The 23,190-nt window shown below is 36.9% G+C and overlaps 1 protein-coding gene across 5 annotated transcripts in view; it reads left to right on the top strand.

Moving 5' to 3' along the window:
• Positions 1 to 23,190, top strand: part of ANO5 (anoctamin 5) — a 97,533-nt gene that overhangs the window by 68,274 nt on the left and 6,069 nt on the right. For all 5 annotated transcript variants that reach the window (XM_082684139.1, XM_082684136.1, XM_082684138.1 and 2 more), the window contains exons 12-19: positions 4,110 to 4,261; positions 6,350 to 6,424; positions 8,219 to 8,441; positions 11,272 to 11,441; positions 12,088 to 12,185; positions 17,552 to 17,682; positions 20,032 to 20,237; positions 22,350 to 22,528. In XM_082684139.1, the coding sequence (XP_082540265.1) occupies positions 4,110 to 4,261; positions 6,350 to 6,424; positions 8,219 to 8,441; positions 11,272 to 11,441; positions 12,088 to 12,185; positions 17,552 to 17,682; positions 20,032 to 20,237; positions 22,350 to 22,528 (1,234 nt within the window). The remainder of the gene's footprint in view (positions 1 to 4,109; positions 4,262 to 6,349; positions 6,425 to 8,218; positions 8,442 to 11,271; positions 11,442 to 12,087; positions 12,186 to 17,551; positions 17,683 to 20,031; positions 20,238 to 22,349; positions 22,529 to 23,190) is intronic.

A 23,190-nucleotide genomic window follows, 5' to 3' on the forward strand; every position in this document is an offset into this window, starting at 1 on the left:
AATTTGATGGCATACATAGTAGTCTTTTGTGACTCTTTGTATTTCCGTGATAGCAGTTGTCCTGTTTCCTGTTTCATTTCTAATTTTATTTATATGAGTCCTCTCCATTTTTTTTTTTCTTGGTAAGTCTAGTTAAAGGTTTGTCTACTTTGTTTATCTTTTGAAGAAGAAAAACAGCTCTTAGTTTCATTGATCTTTTCTATTGTCTGTTTAGTCTCTGTTTCATTCATTTGCATTCTGATCTTTGCTATTTCCTTCTTTCTGCTAACTTTGTGCTTAGCTTATTCTTCTTTTTCTAGTTTCTTGCAGTCTAAAGTTAGGTTATTTATGCAACAGTTCACAGTTAATATAGTGTAGTACCTGAATTTTGAGTCATGCTAGAGGACTTGTGTTGTGTCACTAACCCATGGAAACTGAAACATGCATAGTAGAACCATGCAAAGCAAACAATACCCATATTTCTAAATATCTGGAGGAATAATAAGCCACTCCATGCTCGTGGATTGGAAGACTTAGCATTATTAATTTTTCCATACTACCCAGAGTGATGTAAATATTCAGTATGATTTCTACCAAAATCCCAATGACATTTTTTACAGAAATGGGAAAAACAACTGAAAAGAATTCATGTGGAATCACAAGATTCCTGAAGTAGGCAGCTCGGTCTTGAGAAAGAACAAAGCTAGAGACATCACACTTCTTGATTTCAAAATTGCAAAGTCTACAGCAATCAAAACAATATGGCACTGGCATAAAGACAGATACACAGACCAGTAGAACAGACTGCAGTTCAGAAATAAACCCACACATGTATGGTTCACTGTTCTTCGACAAGAGTTCCAAGAATACACAATGGGGAAGGGATAGTCTCTTCAACAAATGATGTGGAGAAATTGGATATCCACATGCAAAAGAATGAAATTAAATCTTTATCTTACACTATACACAAAAATCATTTCAGAATCAGATAAAATATCAAATGTAAGACCTGAAACTATATAAAGCTCCTAGAAGAACATTTAAGGAAAAACTTCATGACATTGATCTTGGCAAGATTTCCTGTACATAACATCAAAGCCCAGGTAACAGAAACCAACACCGATCTGGACTACATTGAGCTAAAAAAGTTTCTGTGCAGCATAGAAAACAGCATAGTGAAAAGACAACCCATGGAATGGCAGTAAATATTTGCAACTCATATCTCTGATAAGCAGCAAATCTCCAGAATACTTAAGGAATTCCTGAAACTCAATAATGGAAAAACCCAGGGCACCTGGTTGGCATAGTCAGTTAGGATCCGACTCCCTTTTGGCTCAGGTCACGATCTTGCAGTCGTGGAATTGAGCCCTGCTTCAGGCTCTGTGTTTAGTCTGGAGTCTGCTTCAGATTCTTTCTCCTTCTTCTTCTCTCCCTCCCCACTCATGCTGTCTCTCTGTCTCTCTCTCAAATAAATAAAATAGTTTTAGAAATAGTGAAAAAGCCCTAATAACCTGATTTTTAAATGGTCAAAGCATTCAAATAGATACTCTCCCAAGAATATATACAAATGGCCAATAGGTACATAAAGAAATGCTTAGGATTACTAGTTACCAGGGAAATGCAAATCAAAAATCACAATGAGATGTCAACTCATACCTGTCAGGATGGCTATTACCAAAACACAAAAGATAAGAGCTGATAAGGATGTGGAGAATTATCATAAATTTTTGTACATTGTTAGTGGGGATGCTAAATAGTGCAGCTGGAGAACAGTATGGAAATTCCTCAGAAAACTAAAAATAGAACTACTATATATTCTAGCAATACCACTCATGAATAATTTACTCCAGATAATTGAAATCAGGTTCTTGAAGAGATGCTGAGACTCCTGTGTTCATTAAAGCACTATCCACAGTAACTGAGAGGTAGAAACTACCTAAATATCCATGGACAAATGAATGGGTAAAGAAATTGTGATTGTGTATATATATATATATATATACACACACACATTATGCATATACATATATACATGTATGTATGTATATAATGTGTTATGTGTACATACATATGTATATATGTATATATATATACTATTGGTTTATATATATATGTGTATATATACTATTGGTATATACATTTGATATGTTATTTGCCCTTGAAAAGAAGGAAATTCTGAAATACGTGACAACATGGATGAATCTTGAAGACATTATGATCTTTGAAATATGCCAGTTACAGACAGGGAAATCCTTCCTGGTTCCATTTACATGAAGTAATCTAAAATGATCACATTTATAGAATCAGAGAGTTGAATGGAGATTGTTGGGGGTTAGTGGAAATGAGGGAAAAGGGGTGTAACTAATCAAAGGGCGTATAGTCTTAGTTATAAGATAAATAACTTCTAGAGAGCTACTGTACAATCTCATGCCTCTAGTCAACAATAAGGTACTATAGACTTAAAATTTGTTAAGAGGGTTCAAAGCAGGTTAGCTGTTCTTACAATAAAATATTTTTTTTTTTAAAGGAAGAAAAAGGGCACCTGGGTGGCTGTCATTTAAGTGTCTGATTCTTCATCTCAGCTCAGGACTTGATCTCAAGGTTGTAGGTTCAAGTCCCGTGTTGGACTCCACATTGGGTAGAGATCCTATTTTTAAAAACTTAAAAATAAAAAAAATTAAAAATTAAAAAATTAAAGAAAAAAAAAGTAGTCAGGGAATGAGTCAGATGAAATATTAGAATTTGAATCACAGGTGATAAAATTATATGTTAATATTGATTGTGTTAGTGTTCCATTCTTAGATATATACCAGAAAGGCATGCACATGTCCACCAGGAGATATGTACAAGAATATTCACAGCAACAGTATTTGTAATAACAAAAATCCTGGCAATAATCCAAACATCTATGAGTTCAAGAATAAACAAAATTATGGTTTACTTAAACAATAGAACACTGTGCAGCAATGAAAATAAACTTTTACTACACACACCAATATGGATTCAGTTTACAAGAAAAGTTGAACCTAAACAAAACCTAATGCAAAAACTACCTATATTATGTGACCATTTATGAAAAGTTCAAAGATGGGTGAAACTATCCTATGACGTTTGAAGCTAGGAAACTAGTTATACTTACATTTTCGAAGAGTCATAAGGTGTGTTTTTAGGGGTGCTGGTCATGTTCTATTTTTTTATATTGATGCTGTTCCAGGGGAATGCTTATTTTGTGAAACTTCTTTAAATTTTACAGGTTTGTTTTATGTACTTTTCTGTGAGTATGCAACTGAAAGTTTAACTTTTGTAGCAACATGGACAGGACTGGAAGAGATTATGCTGAGTGAAATAAGTCAAGCAGAGAGAGTCAATTATCATATGGTTTCACTTATTTGTGGAGCATAACAAATATCATGGAGGACAAGGGGTGTTAGAGAGGAGAAGGGAGTTGGGGCAAATTGGAAGGGGAGGTGAATCATGAGAGACTATGGACTCTGAAAAACAATCTGAGGGGTTTGAAGTGGTGGGGGGTGGGAGGTTGGGATACCAGGTGGTGGGTATTATAGAGGGCACAGATTGCATGGAGCACTGGGTGTGGTGAAAAATAATGAATACTGTTTTTCTGAAAATAAATCAATTTAATAAAAAAATTATATGTATATATAAAGAGAGAGAGAGAGAAAGAGGGAGAGAGGTGGACAGGGACAGAGAAACAGAGATTGTGCTATGGGAATGGCTCTCATGTTTTCCTTAAATTTACCTAAGCCTGAAAAACTGGTATAATTGCTTGAATGATTTCAGTGGGGAAAAAAAAAAAAAACATGCAAACAAAATCTAGGTTTTAGTAAAAAGGTAAGTTTAAATATTACTTCAGATTATTTGAATGAAGGGAAAATAATGTGCCTGAAATTGTTTATCTTGCATGGACTGCTATGAAATTGCCTTGAGTTTTTACATGAATTACATCAGTGTTATCTCATGTTATTAAGCCAACATAGTAGTGACAGAAGAACCACCATTCAACCAACGTTTTTTTTTAAGTGTAGAAAAAAAAAAAAACCCAGATTATTTTCTTATGCATTTTATTCTCCATCCCTTGATTACAGTTGTTTTTATGCCTTTCTTTGTTACAGTCACATTGTTCTTGGAGTTTTGGAAACAGCGACAGGCCAGAATGGAATATGAGTGGGACCTGGTGGACTTTGAAGAGGAACAGCAGCAGCTTCAGCTGAGACCAGAGTTTGAAGCAATGTGTAAACACAGGAAGATGAATGCGGTGACTAAGGTGGGTCAGCACGCTGACCGCCAGCATATCTCAGTGGAGTCCCCGCTCTGGGCCACCACACAAATAATAGTGGATGCTTTAATTTGCTTTTAAAATATTTTCCAACAGAGAAATCTTACAAACTTCTTTCCTTGTTTCTCGTACGTATTTCAAATCTATACGAAAAAAGTAGATAGAGAAGTATAATGAACCCAGGATGCACCTGTCACCCAGCTTCAGTGAATACTAATTCATGGACTGTCTTATTACATTTACACTTGCTCCTCTCTGCCATGGGATGATTGTGTAGCAAATACAAAGCATCATGTCATGATATAACATAGTTTTGTAACAAATGAAATAAAAGGAAAATGGAAAAGAATGTGTATACAATGGACTTAGTATATAAATATATATACACGGAAATGATACTAAGTTAATACACCAAAATTAAAATAGTATTATTTCAAGATAGTGAACTTATGAGTGATTGTTTTATTAGACCAAATTTTATTTACCTAGTCTCTTTTAACTTATTATAATGGGAAGATCATTGCACTAGAGTCTGGATGGCAATGTCTAAGTCTGGGGATCCTTCACTGGTAAATCACCTATATGTTGTCGACTGAGTAATTTGACTTCTTGGTGCTTTTTCTTCGTTTTTTTTGTTTTTTGTTTTTTAATGTGAAAAAGACAAGGTACTTTGCCTTCAAAGACCAGACTCGACCGCATATTTTTAGCGTCCCTACCTTCCCATCAACCATAATCACTGTGTGGCCCAAAGCTGTTAAAGGGAGAACAGAATATGTCTCTAACGCAATCTCTCTAGCAGAATTTCCCATTCTGTTTGGGACACTGTTCTTGTGGTATAATACCCAAAAATTATCTTCACAGTTTAGGCACTCATGTACTCACTAGGCATCTCTTGACTTCACTGAGACATTACAAAAAAATCCAGTAAGTGAGCAAAGGGGAAAAATAACAACTCGGGTGGCTGTCTGACATTAAGCAAATATATTAAAAGAGACTTGCCATGATAATGACGTGATGTGTATCTGTTACTATTTCATGGTATAAAAAGGAAACTAAAAGCAGGCCTAAAATTATTGCCATAAAAACCAGAGGTCCTGAATGTTTTATATGAAACCAGCTGAAAAACAGTATGAATGGACTGGCTGTGAATCATCCACTTGAATGGTTTTGAAATCAAGGTTCTGACTTAATTGCAGGGCTTCTTCAATGGGTCAGTATGGCCAGAGCCCTCACGTTTGAGTCTGTATTGAGAACAAATACATGTATGCATGGGCACACACATACACAAAAAGCATACACACACACACACACACACACATTGGACACACACACGTGCACACACGCACACACATTCAGTAGAGCTCTTGGACAGCTGTTCTGCCTGTCAAGTTCTGTTTGCATTCAGTCTTCCCTAAAAATCCCCCAGGTATAAAAATCCTCTCTAAAAATCCTATCCTTTAGATAGAATTACATGATTTAGATTTCTGCTGACGGCTGTTTTTTACTCTATGGCAATTTTGCGGGTGTTAAGATCTCACTGCCTCTTGATGTAGCTAAGAATTTCAGCTGATACAGTGAATATCTTCTGTTAATGGCTTAGAAGAACATCAAGGTGGAAAAGCCTGGTCCCCTGAACTGTGCAGAAGAACACAGTCCTGTAAATATAAAAATGCTGCCCTGTTTAGTATCATGTGTAGCAATTATAGAGCAGTGCAGTTTGATTCAATTCAATTAGAAGCAAGCTGTAGTATCATTAAAGCATGTCCACTTACGCAGCAGCTCTTGGGTTCTGACGTCATTTCCTCTCTCCCAGGCCCTGAACACCACTCTCATTCAACCCTGAGGATACAGTGTGTATCCGTCATGGCTCATATCATGTGTGAACGATCTCACCTGAGAGCCCTGAAGTTCTCTACCTGAAGGGAAGGAACCTGGGCTAGAATGTAGCTGCCCATGAGCTGTCAAGGACTCGGAGAGGTTTCTACTCGAACTGGGTTTTATGGTTTTGACTACTGCTTGGCATCCCAGCGTTGAGGGTAGATTTTGAATTTTGCTGTGATTTCTTCAAAATTGTAGGAGATGGAGCCATACATGCCTCTGTGGAGTCGTCTCCCATGGTACTTTTTATCAGGAGCTACGGTGACGTTTTGGGTGAGCATGTTTGGGAACCTGCTCTCATCTCTTTATGTGCAGTCTTATTAGGATAACCTCCGTAGTTTCATCTGCCATGGCTCTCGAGCCCCTCTCTCCCCTCCCACTCCCCTGTCTTTTTATTTTGAACAGAGCTCATATATAAACTCAAGGGTGACCCACATGGATGTGCCACAACTGAACCTCGTAAGAAGAGCTTGGGGAGAGACCGGTGCCTCATTGAGTGCCTGCCCCTCCCCCTCCCCCAGCAACCAGCACATGTAACAGATTCATTTGCAGACTGTTTGGTTTTTGTTTCCTTAAAAAAAAAAAAAAATCATTGATTTATCTTTATGTCCACTTAAAATACATACACAAAATGCAAAGAAAAAAAAGCATGTACTCAAAATTTATTTTATTGCTGAAATAAATAGAAGAAAGTAAGACTTCAACTTGAAAAATTTAATTAGCAAGTCCCATTGTGAGGGAGTCAGGTTTTTTTCCATGCCTTTTAGCTACCAGATTCCTCCACCACCACAATTTATTTCCCACCCTCCACTTTCCAAATGTGGGTCCTCTCACAGCTGGCCTTGAATTTTAAGGAAAAGAAGCAGTGTTAACCCTCTCAGAGCTTAACATGTTGAAGAATAAATAATTAGCAGTTGTTGACTAGAGTTTAACCTTATAGTTCGTATTATCCCATAATTTTTTATCTTTAACATTTCTAGTTAAAGGTATTGGTTTTTCTCTTTTATTTTTTTAAGCTTTTATTTATTTATTTGATGGACAGAAATCACAAGTAGGCAGAGAGAGACAGAGAAGTGGGCTCTCTGATGCAGGACTCGATCCCAGGACCCTGGGATCATGACCTGAGCTGAAGGCAGAGGCTTTAACCCACTGAGCCACCCAGGCGTCCGGTTTTTCTCTTTTAAATGTGTGTTTTCTTAGATGATATAACAGTCACTGGGGAGAAGTGATAGTGTAAATAATATTTTATTAATAATAGAACAATAATCAAGCCAGGGCACTGCTTGAGAAATAATCTAGAGTGTGGTTCCAGAAAGATTATTCTATCTTTTATTTCTAGTACTCATTCCATTTGATTCAGTCCCTCAACTTTCACAGTCAGGTTTTCCAATCATTCGAGGTAAAGGCTTCCCCAGATCTTTGGGTTTTTGTAATATGGGAAGTGTTTAAAATTTATGTAGCATCTATATAAATATCTAAACTACCAGGCATATCAGAACACGAATGGCAACATCCTGAAGGGAAATGAGATGGGATTTATAAATGTGTCCTTCTTGGGAAAGTACATGGTCTTCACACTACCTGTTTAACTACAACCTGGGGCAGAGTTTGGCAACGGTCTTCTGTGGAGAGGTCACATGTATTTTAGGCTTTATGGACCACAGACAGTCTCTCGCATGTAATCATCTTTGTTTTTTTCCTTTAACCTTAAAAAAGACAGCAAAAAGCCATTTATAACTCAAAAACCATACAAGAGTGAGTAAGGCCACAGGCAGGATTTGGCCTTGTGCCTAGTTCTCCAACGCTTGACAGATGATGGATGAGCAATGGCTACTCAACTGTTTTAGACTCACCCAGCTACAACTACAGGTCTTGTCTTCTCTAGAAACCTTTTGCCTTGCCAGTGTTCTTTCCCTGCCATCTATGTGAGAGAGACTGGCTTGGTCTGCTTCCCAAGTCAGAGGGGCTGACCTTAACATAATGAGATGAAGAGAGTAGTATGTTTCAGATGGGTCACATGGCAGAGATAGAGACCAGAGTGACTGATTCCTTGTTTCCCTTTTCCAGATGGCCCTTGTCATCGCCTGTATGGTAGCTGTGATTGTGTACCGCCTGTCAGTGTTTGCTACATTTGCCAGCTTTATGGAAAGTGAAGCATCCTTTAAGCATGTCAAAAGTTTCCTCACTCCCCAGATAACCACGTCACTCAGTGGATCCTGCTTGAACTTTATCGTCATCTTGATCTTGAATTTCATTTATGAAAAGATATCTGTATGGATTACAAAAATGGGTAAGTTGGCCAGGTCATCTGTGTGGCACTGAAAAAATATTCTACCAGTGCTATACATCAGTTTTAGACCATCACTTGGGGAGTTCATTTTTTTAAATTAACATATAAGGTATTAGTTGTTTCAAGGGTACAGGACTGTGATTCATCAGTCTTACACAATTTACAGTACTCACCATAGCATATACTCTCCCCAATGTCCATAACCCAGCCACCCTATCCCTCCCCCTGACCCCCCAGCAACCCTCAGTTAGTTTCCTGAGATTAAGAGTCTCTTATGATTAATCTCCCTCCCCAGTCCCATTTTGTTTCATTTTTTTCCCCTCCCTGCACACTGTGACCTGCTGCCCTGCCTCTCCAATTCCTCATATCAGAGATACCATATGATAATTGCCTTTTTCTGATTGACTTATTTCACTTAGCATAATACCCTCTAGTTCCATTCACATCATTGCAAATTGCAAGACTTCAGGTTTTTGATGGCTGCATAATATTCAATTATATATATGTACCACATCTTCGTTATCCATTCATCTGTTGATGGACATCTGGGCTCTTTCCATAGGTTGGCTATCGTGGACATTGCTGCTATAAACATTGGGTGCACATGCCCCTTCAAATCACTACATTTGTATCTTTGGGATAAATACCCAGTCGTGCAATGGCTGAGTCATAGAGTAGCTCAGTTTTCAACTCTTTGAGGAACCTCCATGCTTTTTCCAAAGTGGCTGCACCAGCTTGCATTCCCACCAACAGTGTAGGAGGGTTCCCCTTGCTCCTCATCCTCACCAACACCTGTCATTTTTAAAGGCAGTTTTTAAAGACACCTGCTAAGGCAGTTTTGTTCTATAGGTAGACACATAGGCTGGTAATCAGAATACCCCAACAGCCACATTTAGACCCATTATGGTGGAAGCAAGAAAAAGAACTAAAAAGAAAAATTAGGACTCAGTAGATCTTTCAGAGTATTCTTTTCTTAATCCTCCCTTGATCAGGCTAGTTGAATTTTAAGTAAAAGCCTCACTTTTCCCAAGACACGGATAATTTTTATTTCATGTGTATGGTTTTTGGAAGGGATTTGCTTTTGAAAACCATTGTGGAAAAAAACAAAACAATCAGCTCCTCCTGAATATATCTAAAATGTAGTACTTTTCTTTTCCGTTGTCATGGGTCTTAGACCCTGGATTATTCTCCTTCATTAATGAATTGATTAATTAATTTTGAGAGGGAGAGAGGAGCATGTGTGCATGCTGTGGGGGGGGTGTACAAAGTGAGAGGGAGAGAGAGAATCGTAAGCAGGTTCCATGCCCAAGGTGAACCCTACATGGGGCTTGAGATCATGACCCTGATATGACCTGAGCCAAAGTCAAGTCAGACACATCCGACTGAGTCACCCAGGTGCCCCTCTTTTCCTTTTAAATTATTAAAAGTTCTCCTGTATCCATGAGGGACAGTAAAGGAGTCACAGTCAAAGTGGGAGATTTAGTCAGGGAGAGTGGTGTGGAGCACCCCTGGCAAGTTGGAAGTGAGATCGAGACGCCAGACCATGCGTCAGCTTCTCCTCTTGAGCGTGCAGGTCCCTCCTCCAAGTCTGTATATCATCACTGCACCCAACAGTAAACAGGAAGAGCACATTACTCATTCAGCACCAGAGTTTGCGCTAGGAAACAACTTTCATTAAAGGCTATCTTCAGATTTGTAGTTCTCACTCAACTTTTCTTTCTTTTTTTTTTTTTGTTATTAAAAAATAAATCTAGCATATAGCACTAAAAATTCAGAGATTTCAGTGAGAAAAATCACTTAAATACACATTAGAGATTTTGTAAGTATGCAAGTAATTTCTCTAAAAAGGAGGAATTCTCTGTGTCTTTAGAATAATATTGTTACCATTTCGGTATCATTGAAACTGTTACCACTTTGGCTAGATCAGCTTATGCTGCTGGGAGATCATCAGCTCAGAAAAACATGCTCCCTGACTCTTTCACACCTCCTGATGCTTATCTGTGATGTAAAGGGAATCCAATATTTTTTGTCTTTGGAATTTACTGAATGTTAGATCATGATCCTGCATTTTATTTATTTATTTATTTATTTATTTTTTAAAGATTTTATTTATTTATTTGACAGACAGAGATCACAAGTAGGCAGAGAGGCAGGCAGAGAGAGAGGAGGAAGCAGGCTCCCTGCTGAGTAGAGAGCCTGATGCAGGGCTCGATCCCAGGACCCTCTTAACAGAAAACTGAGCTGAAGGCAGAGGCTTAACCCACTGAGCCACCCAGGGGCCCTATGATCCTGCATTTTAAATAAAGGAGAGAGAAAGTGTATTATTACTGCCACCAATTGTATGACATTCTTTTCAAAATTGATAGAAGCATTAATTCATGAGAGGAAAACTCAGTTTAGTTTGGAAATCATCCTCTGTCCTTGCGGATGCCCTTTACTTTTAAACCTGATTGACAACAGACAGAGAGAGATCCGTTATGTTTACAGGATATCATACAGTGTACTAGGGTAAGCATAAGCCTCTCCAGTCTGATATGGGTTTGAATTCCATATTCTGACTGTGTGACTCCAGGCAAAGTATTTTATCCATCTAAGTATAGTAATAACTGCTTCTTAGGCTTCTCCAGTGATTAGATTAATACAAAGCCTCTTAACAGAAAACTGAACACAAATTGTTACTTAATATTGGTCTGTTAGGACAAGAATGGCTTGTATTTCAACAGGCTCTCAGAATAATATGACTAATAATGTGACTTGTCCCATGCAATACAGAATTGAGGGAGAAACAAGAAAGTGCATAATTTAACCTTGGTGTTTTATTACTTAACAGAAATTCCTCGAACTTATCAGGAATATGAGAGCAGTCTTACCTTGAAAATGTTCCTGTTTCAGTTTGTGAATTTTTACTCGTCCTGCTTCTACGTAGCTTTCTTTAAAGGGAAGTTCGTGGGCTATCCCGGAAAATACACGTATTTGTTTCATGCGTGGAGAAGTGAAGAGGTAAGAGTTGTCTTGAGAGGCTTGTGGCTTCAGGAACTCAGTATTAACTAAATACTTGTTGTGTGCCCAGCAGTAACTCAGATTTTTATCAAGATCCCAGAGAAGTGTAAGACACCAGCTCTCTCCACAGAGAGTACTGGTCTTACCATCCTATCGTCTGGTAGACTTCCCAGTTCCTTTTGGGCAAGGAGTTATTTTGTGCCTATTATTTAGGAATAAAATATGAGCTATGGAATGGAATAAGTGAGTTCTCTATTCCTGAAGGCTTCCTGCCAAGGATGAGCGATAGCGTTCCAGAAGTACAGCAGGAAGGCTCCACCATGGGTCATAGAGCTAGACCACATCAATGGTTTCCATACCTCCCTTGCACCCAAATCACATGGAGAAAATAACAACCCTACCCCTGACCCCCAACAGAAAGATTCAGGATCTTCTAAGAATGAGACCCAGCAATCCAAATGCGATGCAGCTGTCTTGTAATTGGTTACTTATCCTGCTTGAAACTATTGAGCTTAAAATCTGTATCCCTTTAATATCCATTCCCCATCAAAATCTTCAGATTCTGATCCTGGGTCTAAGATTTCTTTTGTTGGCAAAAATCCATCTTTCATCGCTCCCTTTTCTTTTTTTCCTTTCTTCTGACTAGTGTGACCCTGGAGGCTGTCTAATAGAATTGACAGCCCAGCTGACCATCATAATGACTGGAAAACAGATCTTCGGAAATATCAAAGAAGCTATTTATCCGTATGTACAACTTACAAGTTTTTCTTGAGTCAGGTAACCATGAGAGAGTTCCTCTGGAAGAAGATGGAATTCTGTGATTATCATGGTATCATTGTCAGCAAATGGTTGAGTCAACAACAAAAACTCACTTTTAATCAATAGTCAGGAATGCATTGAGGTAATATAGGCTGTTAGACATCAAATTTTATTGCTTGAGTGAAATTGAGGAAAAGGTATTATTCCCCTCTCCTATGGAGGTTCCGCTGGGAAATCTGAATGTTTTATCCTCTGTACATTATCCTATATGCTCCCTATTACTTCTCAAGATTACTGAAAGTTAAACTCTATAAAAATATCCATGTGTTGTATACCTTAGGCACAAAAATTGGTCATGAATTAAGTTTTGGTATATGAAGGTATTGTTTTCTATTCCAAAAGCATGACAATAATAGACACGTTACGAAAAGAGAAAACCAAAATGACAGTTGATCTCAAATAAAAGTTGAAAATTTCCATGAATAAAATGAGAGAGAATCATAAGCCTATCACCTTGCAGGTCTCCTAGTTAGAAAGTGACAGCATCAAGGTTTAGCACACCTACAATGTCAGGTGGACTCAAGTGCTCTACTTAAGACCAAGGCTTGGCTCATGTAACAGTACTTGAAGTTAGGAATTGGGTTTATTCTCACCTCTTCATGAAAGATGGTTGAAAATAATTTTCTCCTCTGCTTCCACCTCTCCCCACAGTTCAGTAGTTCTCCTGGGGTTCTATTTCATTCGCTGACAAAGGAAGAACATGATGTATGTCTACAAAGAGTATTTGATAAACCACATCCAATTCCATAGAGAAATAACTCTAAGCTATTATCTTAAGTCCTAACTCTAGATTGAGAACCTGGAGGGCAGAATGGGGATAACTTCTAAACCAAACACAAGAGGGAGAGTAAATCTTCACAGAGGAAAAGAGACACTCAGGGAGATAAAAGGAAAAAAAAAAAGCAAGTAGAATTAAGCCTACAAACTGAAGTTCTAAAACTGCTGATGAGATTTCACACTACAAAGGCTGCCAGCAAAATTGGTTTTTAGAAAGTGAACTTAACTCTAGCTAGAAGATTCTGGCAACGCCTAAAAACGTAAAAGGAGGTAATACCGTTATTTAAAAGGGTCAGGAAATAATTTAATTAAAAACATATAAATGAAACAAGAACAAATTAATATAAAAAAACCCCATTCTACATAAATGAAGCATGTTACTTTAAATAAACAGTGCAGTAGATGACATTGATTGCAGATTAGACACAACTGAAGAATGAATTAATGAATTGGAAAATAGTACTGAGAAGTTCCCACATTGTACAATACAACAGAGTGACAATGAGATTAAAAAAATTGAAGTGACAGGAAGCTATATTACATAAAAAGGCTTCCATGCTAACTTACTAGTTGTTCCAGAAAAAGAGAATTGAGTAATGTTGGAGGAAAAAATTCTCTCACCAATTCTTTCTTACCAATTCTCTGAATAAGTAGTTGCTGAAATTTTTCCAGAAATGAATAAAAATGTGAGTTTTTTTCTTTGTTTTTCCAGTTCCATCTGTGCCCAACTTTTTGATATTGTCTGAAAAATCTGAGGGGTTCTGTGCCCTTTCTCTTTCAGTTTGGATATAAGCAGCATGTAAATGTTCATTTTAATGTACATTTACTATAGTACTTAATGTTGTCTTTTAAATTTTACAAATTTGGAAGGTACAAATGATGTCGCACTTTGGTCTTACTTTGCATGTCCCTGATTAATAACATGAATGAGCAGTTTTAGCTACTATGTTTCCTCTTCAGTGAAACACTTGTTGGTGTTGTTTAAGCATTTTTCTACCGATTTACCCTTTTCTAATTGATCTGTAGGAATACTTTATTACTTCTGGTGACAGTGCTTTTGTTTGGGATTTGATCATATGTGTTACATTTATTTTATCCGAACATAAGTTTTGTCCCTTTATTTTTTCAACCCCAGCACTATTACAATTTGAGCCAAATAATTCTTTGTTGTAGGGAGCTGTCCACTGCATTGTAAGAGGTTTAGCAGCATGCTTGGACTTTAGACAGACTAGATGCTAGTAGTCCAGCCTCTCCCCAGTTGTGGCAACCAAAAATATCTCTGATATTGCAGTGTACCCTTGTGCCTTTGTGTGTGTACTCTCTGCAATACCTCTGGTATAGATGGATAAAAGAATATACTTTTAATACAGTAGAATTTACCAAACTTTTCTTTTATGGGTTAACATTTTTCAAGTCTTATTTAATAAATCCTTCCCTACCCCAAGATCAAAAAGATATTTTCATATACTTCTAAATTTTTAACATTTTAACATTATTGTCTTTATCTTTTAAAGTTTGAATATACACGGAAAAGATTTTTGTGTTTGATCTGAAGTTCAAATTTAATTTCTTTCTCACGTACATATTAATATATGAATTGTTGTGTTTACCATTTATTGAGAAGTTCCTCCTCGCCTCTCTGCATGATCTACAATATTACCTTGTGCCATATAGCAAGTGCAAGGCTAGTACTAGGTTTCCATTCTGTTCCAGGATTTGTCTATCCTTGTACCAATACTATGCTCTCTTAATTAATATAGCTTTATAGTAAGTCTTGATCTCTGGTGGGTCAAGTCTTACCAACTTATTCTTTATCTATAGAAATATATTGGCTATCTTTTGTCTTTTGTCTTTCTGTACAGATTTTAGAAACAGCTTGCCAGACCTCATATGGAAAAATATTTGATGTTTTTATTGAAATTACATTTCAGTTTTTCCTATAAAACAACTGGCATTTTCATAATACCAAGTCTTTTTATTTCATGAATGTTTATTTTGGACTTCAGTGACTGTAAAGAGATTTAAACTTAGGTATATAGGTCTTACAGATCTTTTGTCAAATCCATCTAAAAGTACTTTCAATTTTAGTTGCTGTTGTAAATGGTATCTTTTAAAAAATTATGTTTTCTACTTGTGTTTTATGGGTATATAGGAATAAAATATGTAGATAAACTCCATTTTTTAAAATAATTCTTATCGAACTTCGTTTGGGTTTTTTAAGCAGGCATTTCATTCATATTACTGTTCATACTCTGAATCAGAGATTTCTTCTCCTCATTTCCAATTCTTTTGCCTTTTTCTTTTTTCATCTTGCTGTGCTAAGAACTCCTATAGAGTCTTTTTTTTTTTTTTTTGGTTTTTGCAGAAAATTTTTTATTAAATTGACCATGAGTTCATAACATTTGCTTGGTATAGTGCTACTTTATTCAAGTAAGATGACTTTTTAAATTTTAATTTATGTAGTTAACATACAGTGTTGTATTCAATTCAGGTGTACAATATAGTCATTCCATAATTCCATTTATTACTCAGTGCTCATCAAGATAAGTGTACTCTTAATTCCCTTCACCTATTTCACCTTTTCCTTCATCCACCTCCTCTCTGGTAACCATTTGTTTGTTCTCTGCAGGTAAGAGTCTGGTTTTTTATTTGTCCCTCTCTTTTTTTTTCCCCTTTGTTTGTTTTGTTTCTTAAATTCCTTATATGAGTGATATCCTATGGTACTTGTCTTTCGCAGACTTGTTTTGCTTAGCATTATGCTCTCTAGATCCATTGTTGTAAATGGCAAGATTTCATATTCTTTTTTATGGCTGAATAATATTCCATGGTGTGTGTGTGTGTGTGTGTGTGTGTGTGTGTGGGTGTGTGTGCGTGCGCACGCACATATCACATCATTTTTAAAAAAGATTTATTTATTTATTTTAGACAGAAAGAGAAAATAAATTGGGGGGAAGGAAGAAGAGAGGGGGAGAGAATCTCAAGCAGGCTTCTTATGAGTGTGGAGCCAATGAGGGGCTCAGTCCCACAACCCTGAGATCATGACCTGAGCCAAAATCAAGATTCAGACACTCAGCCAACTGAGCCACATAGGTGCCCTACCACATCTTCTTCATCCATTCAATTATTTATCAGGGGACACTTTGGTTGCTTCCATAATTTGACAATTGTAAATAATGCTGCAATAAACATAGGGGTGCTTGTATCCCTTTGAATTAGTGTTTTTGTATTCTTTGGGAAAATACCCAGTAGTGCATTTACTGTATCATAGGGTAGTTCCATTTTTACATTTTGAGGAACCTCCATACTGTCTTCCACGATGGTTGAACCAGTTTGTATTCCCACCAACAGTGTAAGAGGGTTCCCTTTTCTCCACATCATTGCCAACACTTATTGTTTCTTATGTTTTTGATGCTAACCATTCTGATGGATACAAGGTGATATCTCATTGTGGTTTTGATTTGCATTTCCCTGATGATGAGAGGTGTTGAACATCTTTTTATGTGTCTGTTGGCCATCTATAGGTCTTCTTTGGAGAAATGGCTGTTCATGTTGACATTTTTAAATTGGAATATTTGTTTTTTGGGTGGTGAGTTGTATCGGTTCTTTATATATTTTGGATATTAATCAATTGGATATGGCATCTGTGAGTATTTTCTACTTACTAGGTTGTCTTTTAGTTTGTTGGTTATTTCCTTTGCTGTGTCTAATAGATTCTTGAATAAGAAGCCTTACTCTGTTCTTGATTCTAAAGGGAATGCTTTTAGGTTTTTCCTATTCAGAATGATATTTTCCCCCAAGATTTTGGCAGATGTTTTTTATTATATTGAGGTAATTTCCTTCTTTTTCTGCTTTTCTGTCATCAATAGGTTTTACTAGGTGCTCAAAATATATCGAACACATTTTCTCATTAGTCAACATAATTTTGTATTTTTCTGCTTAAATCTGTTAATGTCATTTATTACATTGATTGCTTTTCTAATAAAAAAAAACCTTTCTGTTCCTAAAGTGTTCCAACATTACCATGATACATTATTTTTCAAATACTATGGAATTTAGTCAGGTAATATTTTGCTTAGGGTTATTGCATTTATTTTCACGTGCTTGATAGGCCTCTATGTTTCCTTTGTTATGTATTTTCTCTTGTAACCTATTTCTCACTTCCTTGAGCATCCTTCTGAGTATCATGACAACTTAAAGGTTAGTAAATTAAATGGAAAAAAAGTGGTCCTATGGTGACCCTCTCTTCCATATGCTCTTTAGCAGAACTATTTCTGAGTAAATGTATTTCCATGGGGAGAGTCAGGGTAGTCTTATTTTCTTAACACACCAATAAAGAGCTTTGACCTCAAGCACTAGATTCTTAATTTAACTTTAGCTGTAGTTATACTCTCTGTGCTCTGTGATCTTAAGTTACTTAACCCCTCTCACCACCAATTTCTAGATCTAACACCCTGGTTTTCTGACCACTTTCTTTTAAATTCTAATCATCCATTCACTTTTATCACTTCCAACAGTATGGTTCTGAATTGGTGGAGACGTCGAAAAGCTCGGACCAACTCTGAAAAGCTATACAGTCGATGGGAGCAGGATCATGATCTCGAAACTTTCGGATCTCTTGGGCTCTTCTATGAGTACTTAGAAACAGGTAAGTTTTAACCACTGTCTTGAAACATAGTCAGTCTGAGTAAAGTAAGTTTTTTCTTTTTTCTTTTTTTTTTTTTTTTTTAGCTCTTAATGTTTCTTCCTGCCTTGTACCTAGTAGATGTCTAATAAACTATTGGAATGTGGATAAAAAGACAGGTGGATGGTTGTATTCCTTACTAGGTAGAATGCAGAATGAAGCTGAGTTTCAAAGCACTCGTGTTAGAGATATATTTCCTGTCAATTGGATGTTAAGATTGTTGAACCAAATAAAGGAAGGATCACTTTTTTTAAACTCCTCTCTCAGATTAGCTTGCATAGTTCCCCTGTTTGCCTCACTTTCAGCCCAGAGAAAGAATTAAGTTGATAGACATTTCCAGAGTCTAACATACATTTAGAATAAGTCCTTTATTTCAGGCTGAAAAGAAGGCTAAAAAGAGTTGTGTGGGGGAGTTCACGTTGAACACAAGAAATGCATAAAAAATGCTAAGGATTGAACAGAGAAGAGATTTTGAGGTGAAATTTTAGGAGGGATGATGATGGAGACTGCTCTTAAAGTCTACGTAAATGTTTCCTCTGAAGTTACTTCTCTGCTTCTGTGATGAAATTAAGGAGAACAGTTTGCTTTACTTAAGACTCTTAAGGCCCGGGGCACCTGGGTGGCTCAGTGGGTTAAGCCGCTGCCTTCAGCTCAGGTCATGATCCCAGGGTCCTGGGATCGAGTCCCACATCAGGCTTTCTGCTTGGCAGGGAGCCTGCTTCCCTCCCTCTCTCTCTGCCTCTCTACCTACTTGTGATCTCTGTCAAAAAAAAAAAAAAAAAAAAAAAAAAGACTCTTAAGGCCTATGAAAGCATGGTGGAATGAAAAAGTGACCTGAAGTTGCTACTGGTTTCTCCACTGTGATAGAAACATGAGATACCTGAATGAAATAGGTAAATTTAGGACAAACTGAAAGCAGCCTGTTTCATATAACCGATTATAAAATTGGGTAGTCCTTGCTTTATGGGGTGATAAGGCTCCAATTTTTAATTAATTGTGTATCAAATGCATTTGCTCATAAATGCATTAGGGATTATCACTGAAATCAAAGTTTCATAAGAAAATTAACTACCATTTACTGAGGTACAGCTGAGTTAGTTTATTGTGGATGTCTTGTGTACATTATAGCATCCTGAAACATTCGACAGAGAACTCCTATTTCACTGCATTTTGTTTTGGAGGATACTGGAATTAGGATGGGTCAATTTATGCTATGGGCCAAAAATATTTTAAGTAAAAGGTGGGATTTGAACACAGAAAATTCAAGTTGTTTCTACATAATGCTTCCTCTGAAGAGGTGTTCAGTTGGGTTGGAAAGTGACAAGACTAATTCTTTTGAGAAACTTTTGTGAGAAGAGCTGAAATCCAGAAACACTTGAGATTCATCTAAAAATAAAGGACTAGTAGAAGCGCCTTCCTCTCTCCCTTCAGTGGAAAGCCATTCCTGTATCTCTTATTATATGGTTTCCACTTATGGGGGAAGCCCAGACTGCCAGTTGAATGTACGCTTGTACCTCCGTTGTTATTGGAAATAAAACCAAAATGGGAAGAGAAGTTAACTTACATAGGTGTTAAGTCTTAATGAGGAAAGAAAATAAAATTTACTAGAAAGATGTCAAGATAGTATAGAGGATCAGGACCTAAACAAATACATCTTTCCAGAAAATTGTGTTATATTTTCTTGGCCCACATATAATTTATATGTTTGTAATGCTTTAAATGATTCATTTTCTGATTTATTCTCAAGCATCTTCCTTTGCACTGTCTTTTCATCTGTTAGCACCTTCAAACCTTAAACAGTGTAGCGTGTACACCGTTGTAGTTGAGTATGTTTATATAGCCAACACACGCTGACTCTCGGAAACACACAAATGAATCAGACATTCTCCCTGATCTCATAGATTCCTCAAGATAGAAGAACTTGATTACCCCACTAATGTGTCACTACCAGTGTAAAGACTAGACTAGCATCGACCTAAACATAGCCCCTAATAAAAGGCTGGGTTTTAAGAAGAATAAAAAGAATCTCTTATTTAACAAGAAGAAATGCTTTCTTCAGACAAGCAGATGTCAAAAGAAACAGTGAGGACAGAACTGAGCTATATATGCCCAGTTTCTCCTCTCTGTGCTAGCCAGTAACTAAGTCACTATGCTTCCAGTGGGGAGGAGGAAGTGGGCCAATGGAAAGAGGCCTGGAGTGTTTTGCTGGTGTAGATCCCTCCAAAAGGAGGACGTTGCGGAATTTGGGCAGAGTTTTTCCCCTTTACTCCTTCACGATAATGAGTTCACGAATTTTTCTTTTTTTTCCTACAGTTACCCAGTTTGGATTTGTTACATTATTTGTGGCCTCTTTTCCTCTGGCTCCTCTTCTTGCTCTCTTGAATAATATTATAGAGATCCGAGTGGATGCCTGGAAACTTACAACTCAGTATAGGAGACCCGTGGCTGCTAAAGCTCACAGCATAGGTGTTTGGCAAGACATTCTTTATGGAATGGCTGTCCTTTCTGTGGCAACTAACGTAAGTGGGCCCATTTTGCTTGGGTGGCCTTGTATTGCATTTTGTTTTCTTGGCAATGGGAAGATATACATGATGCTTAACTCAATCTTTAGCTTTGTTGATTTCATCATGGTGACAGTCCATAATGATACATCATCCCTACGCTTTTTTTTTTTTTTTTTTTTTTTTAAGAGAGAGAGTGAGCATGTGTGTAAATAGAGGTCAGGGGGAGGAGCAGAGGGAGAGGGAAAGAGAATCTTAAACAGATCCCATGCCCAGCACAGAGCCTGACACCTGGCTCGATCTCACGACCCAGAAACCATGACCTGAGTCAAAATTAAGAATCAGATTCTTAACTGGCTGAGCCACCCAGGCGCCCCTCACTTTTATGCACCAAAAAACAAAGAGAAATTTATGACATGCAAACTCTCAGAAATACAAGGAAAATTGTAAAACCACTGTCCTTGAAATACCATGGTACAGTTTTATAACACATGACAAAGTAGATAGAAAATATGTAATGGCACATAAAATATTTGAATAACACAGTTAGAGCTTGATTGTACCTGATGTTGTATACTACAAATAGAGAATATACAACATTTACATGTTATGTTTATGGAGCACTTATTGGAGCACTTATTAAAAAATGGTAATGAAACTAAATTTCCCCAAAGCAAAAATTTTTACCATATATATTTACATATAAAAATGGTATAAAAATTGAAGTTGATAATGAAGATAATTTAAAAAAACTCTAACCCACTAACATTCACACTTCTAAGTAAGCTTTATTGTATTAAGAGGAAGCAAAATTGAAATTATAAAGAGCACTTAATTAAGATGAAAACCAATAGGAATGAACTAAAACCACAGTTACAGAAAAATTCATAGCAATAAATGCTTTTATTATTTAAAAAGAAGACTTGAAAGCATGAGCTGAGCATGAGTTCATAAATGTAAGGAAAATGTAAAACTAATCAACAGAAAGTAGTAAGAAAAAATTAATACAGATACAATCAGAAATAATAAAATTGGAAAACAAATAAAAAGCAGTATAATTCCTAAGTGAATTAAGAGTTGGTTCATTGAAAAGACGTATAAAGTAAACAGAACTCTGAAAATCTGAACTCTGAAAAGTTATAAGATACAGGTGAGAAAATTGTGAGACTGTTATATGTCCCTTTATTCCAATAAATTTTAAAATCCATTTTTGAAATTGTCACCTTTTTAAGAAGATAAAGACGCCCAAAGTTTATTCAGTAAGTGGTAGAAAACCTGATTGGACCAGTAGCTATCAAAGTATTAAAAGTTTTTTTAAAAGCTACCACTAAGGGGAGCCTGCGTGGCTCTGGTGATTAAGCCTCTGCCTTCACTTCAGGTCATGATCCCAGGGTCCTGGATTCCAGCCCCATGGGCACTGGGCTCCCTGCTTAGCAGGAGTGTGCTTCTCCCTCTACCCCCTGCTCATGCTCTCTCTCGCTTTCTCTCTCTCTCTAACAAATAAATAAAATCTTTAACAAAACTAAACGAAAGAACCTTCCACTAAAAATGTAGAGGGCAGAGCCAGATGGTTTTAAATGGACTTATATACCATTCCAGAGCTTGGGGAAGGATGGAAAAATACCATTCCTGTAGAATCAAATATTGAAATTACTTACACTGAACTGTAGGACATTAACCATCGCATGGTCTTCTCTCTCCATCGCCTCCCCACCACCCACCTACCAGTGCGAGGGCGTGAACACACAGGCACGGATGTGTGCACACTCACGGTCCCAGTTTATGGAGTTGGTTCAGGCAAATGAATTTGGCTAAGGACGGTGTAAATGTGCTGTGAAACAGATGTAAGAAATAACAAGGCATGGTGGAAAGAGCATGGTTTTTGGAGCCGGATACATTTAGGTTCAGTTTTCATCACGGCCGCTCTCTAGCTGGGAAGGCTTGGAATACTGATCACAAACCTGAAAAGGACTGAAATTTCATGTTGCAGCCCAAGGACTCCTATGTTAACATAACTTGTAATAGCATTGTAAGCGCTTGCATCCATATGGAATGGAGAAATATGCAAATCAGACATTTTTAAAAAACTAGATTGTTAGCTCAAGATTTCCCTCTTGCTTTGTCTTTTAGGCTTTTATTGTGGCATTTACATCGGACATCATTCCCCGTTTGGTTTACTACTATGCCTACTCGACGGATGACACGGAGCCCATGAGAGGATATGTCAATGACAGCCTGTCAACATTCCTTATAGCTGATTTTCCAAACCACACTGCACCTTCGGAAAAACGAGACTTCGTCACTTGCAGGTTTCCTCTTAATTTCTTAGCTTTTAATTTTGCTTTTTAAAATGTGTTTTTTAAGTTCTCCATTTCCCCCATGGCTTGAGATACAAAGGAATTACTTAGGGCAATAAATTTCCTGGGTAAAGTGCATCGATTTTAGACTTCACTGATCTGATTTGGAAAAGTAGAAAGGCCAAAAGTAAAAGGATATTATGAACAAAAATAGTATCAATTTTGATTTGTTTCTTATTTTCTAAATTTATTGGAGAGATTTCTCACCAACAAATGCCCCTTGGCCCCACGATATAATATCTATTAGATCATACAGCATGATCATAGTATATCTGCATTTAATCTATTTCAATTTACACCATGATCATATATCTGCATTAAACCTACTTGAATATAACTATATGTTCTTAAAAAGAGATAGAGTGAGAAAAGGAGAAATAATATGATAAATTCACCATCTGTACCATGTAAAAGTTTTCCTCCATGCAGAGAGCATGAAATTAGGTTTGTGAACCTGTTTCCATTACTCAGCATGTCCTGTGCTCTGAGGGTCTTTTTAATCTAATTTAAAGATTGTATATGATAAATATATATGACATAAAGATTATATATAAAGTACATAAATATTATACATATAATATATATCTAGTATATCAAGACCACTTAACTTAAAC

The sequence above is a fragment of the Mustela nivalis genome, assembly GCF_964662115.1.
Source record: "Mustela nivalis genome assembly, chromosome: 9".
Lineage (NCBI taxonomy): Eukaryota > Metazoa > Chordata > Mammalia > Carnivora > Mustelidae > Mustela > Mustela nivalis.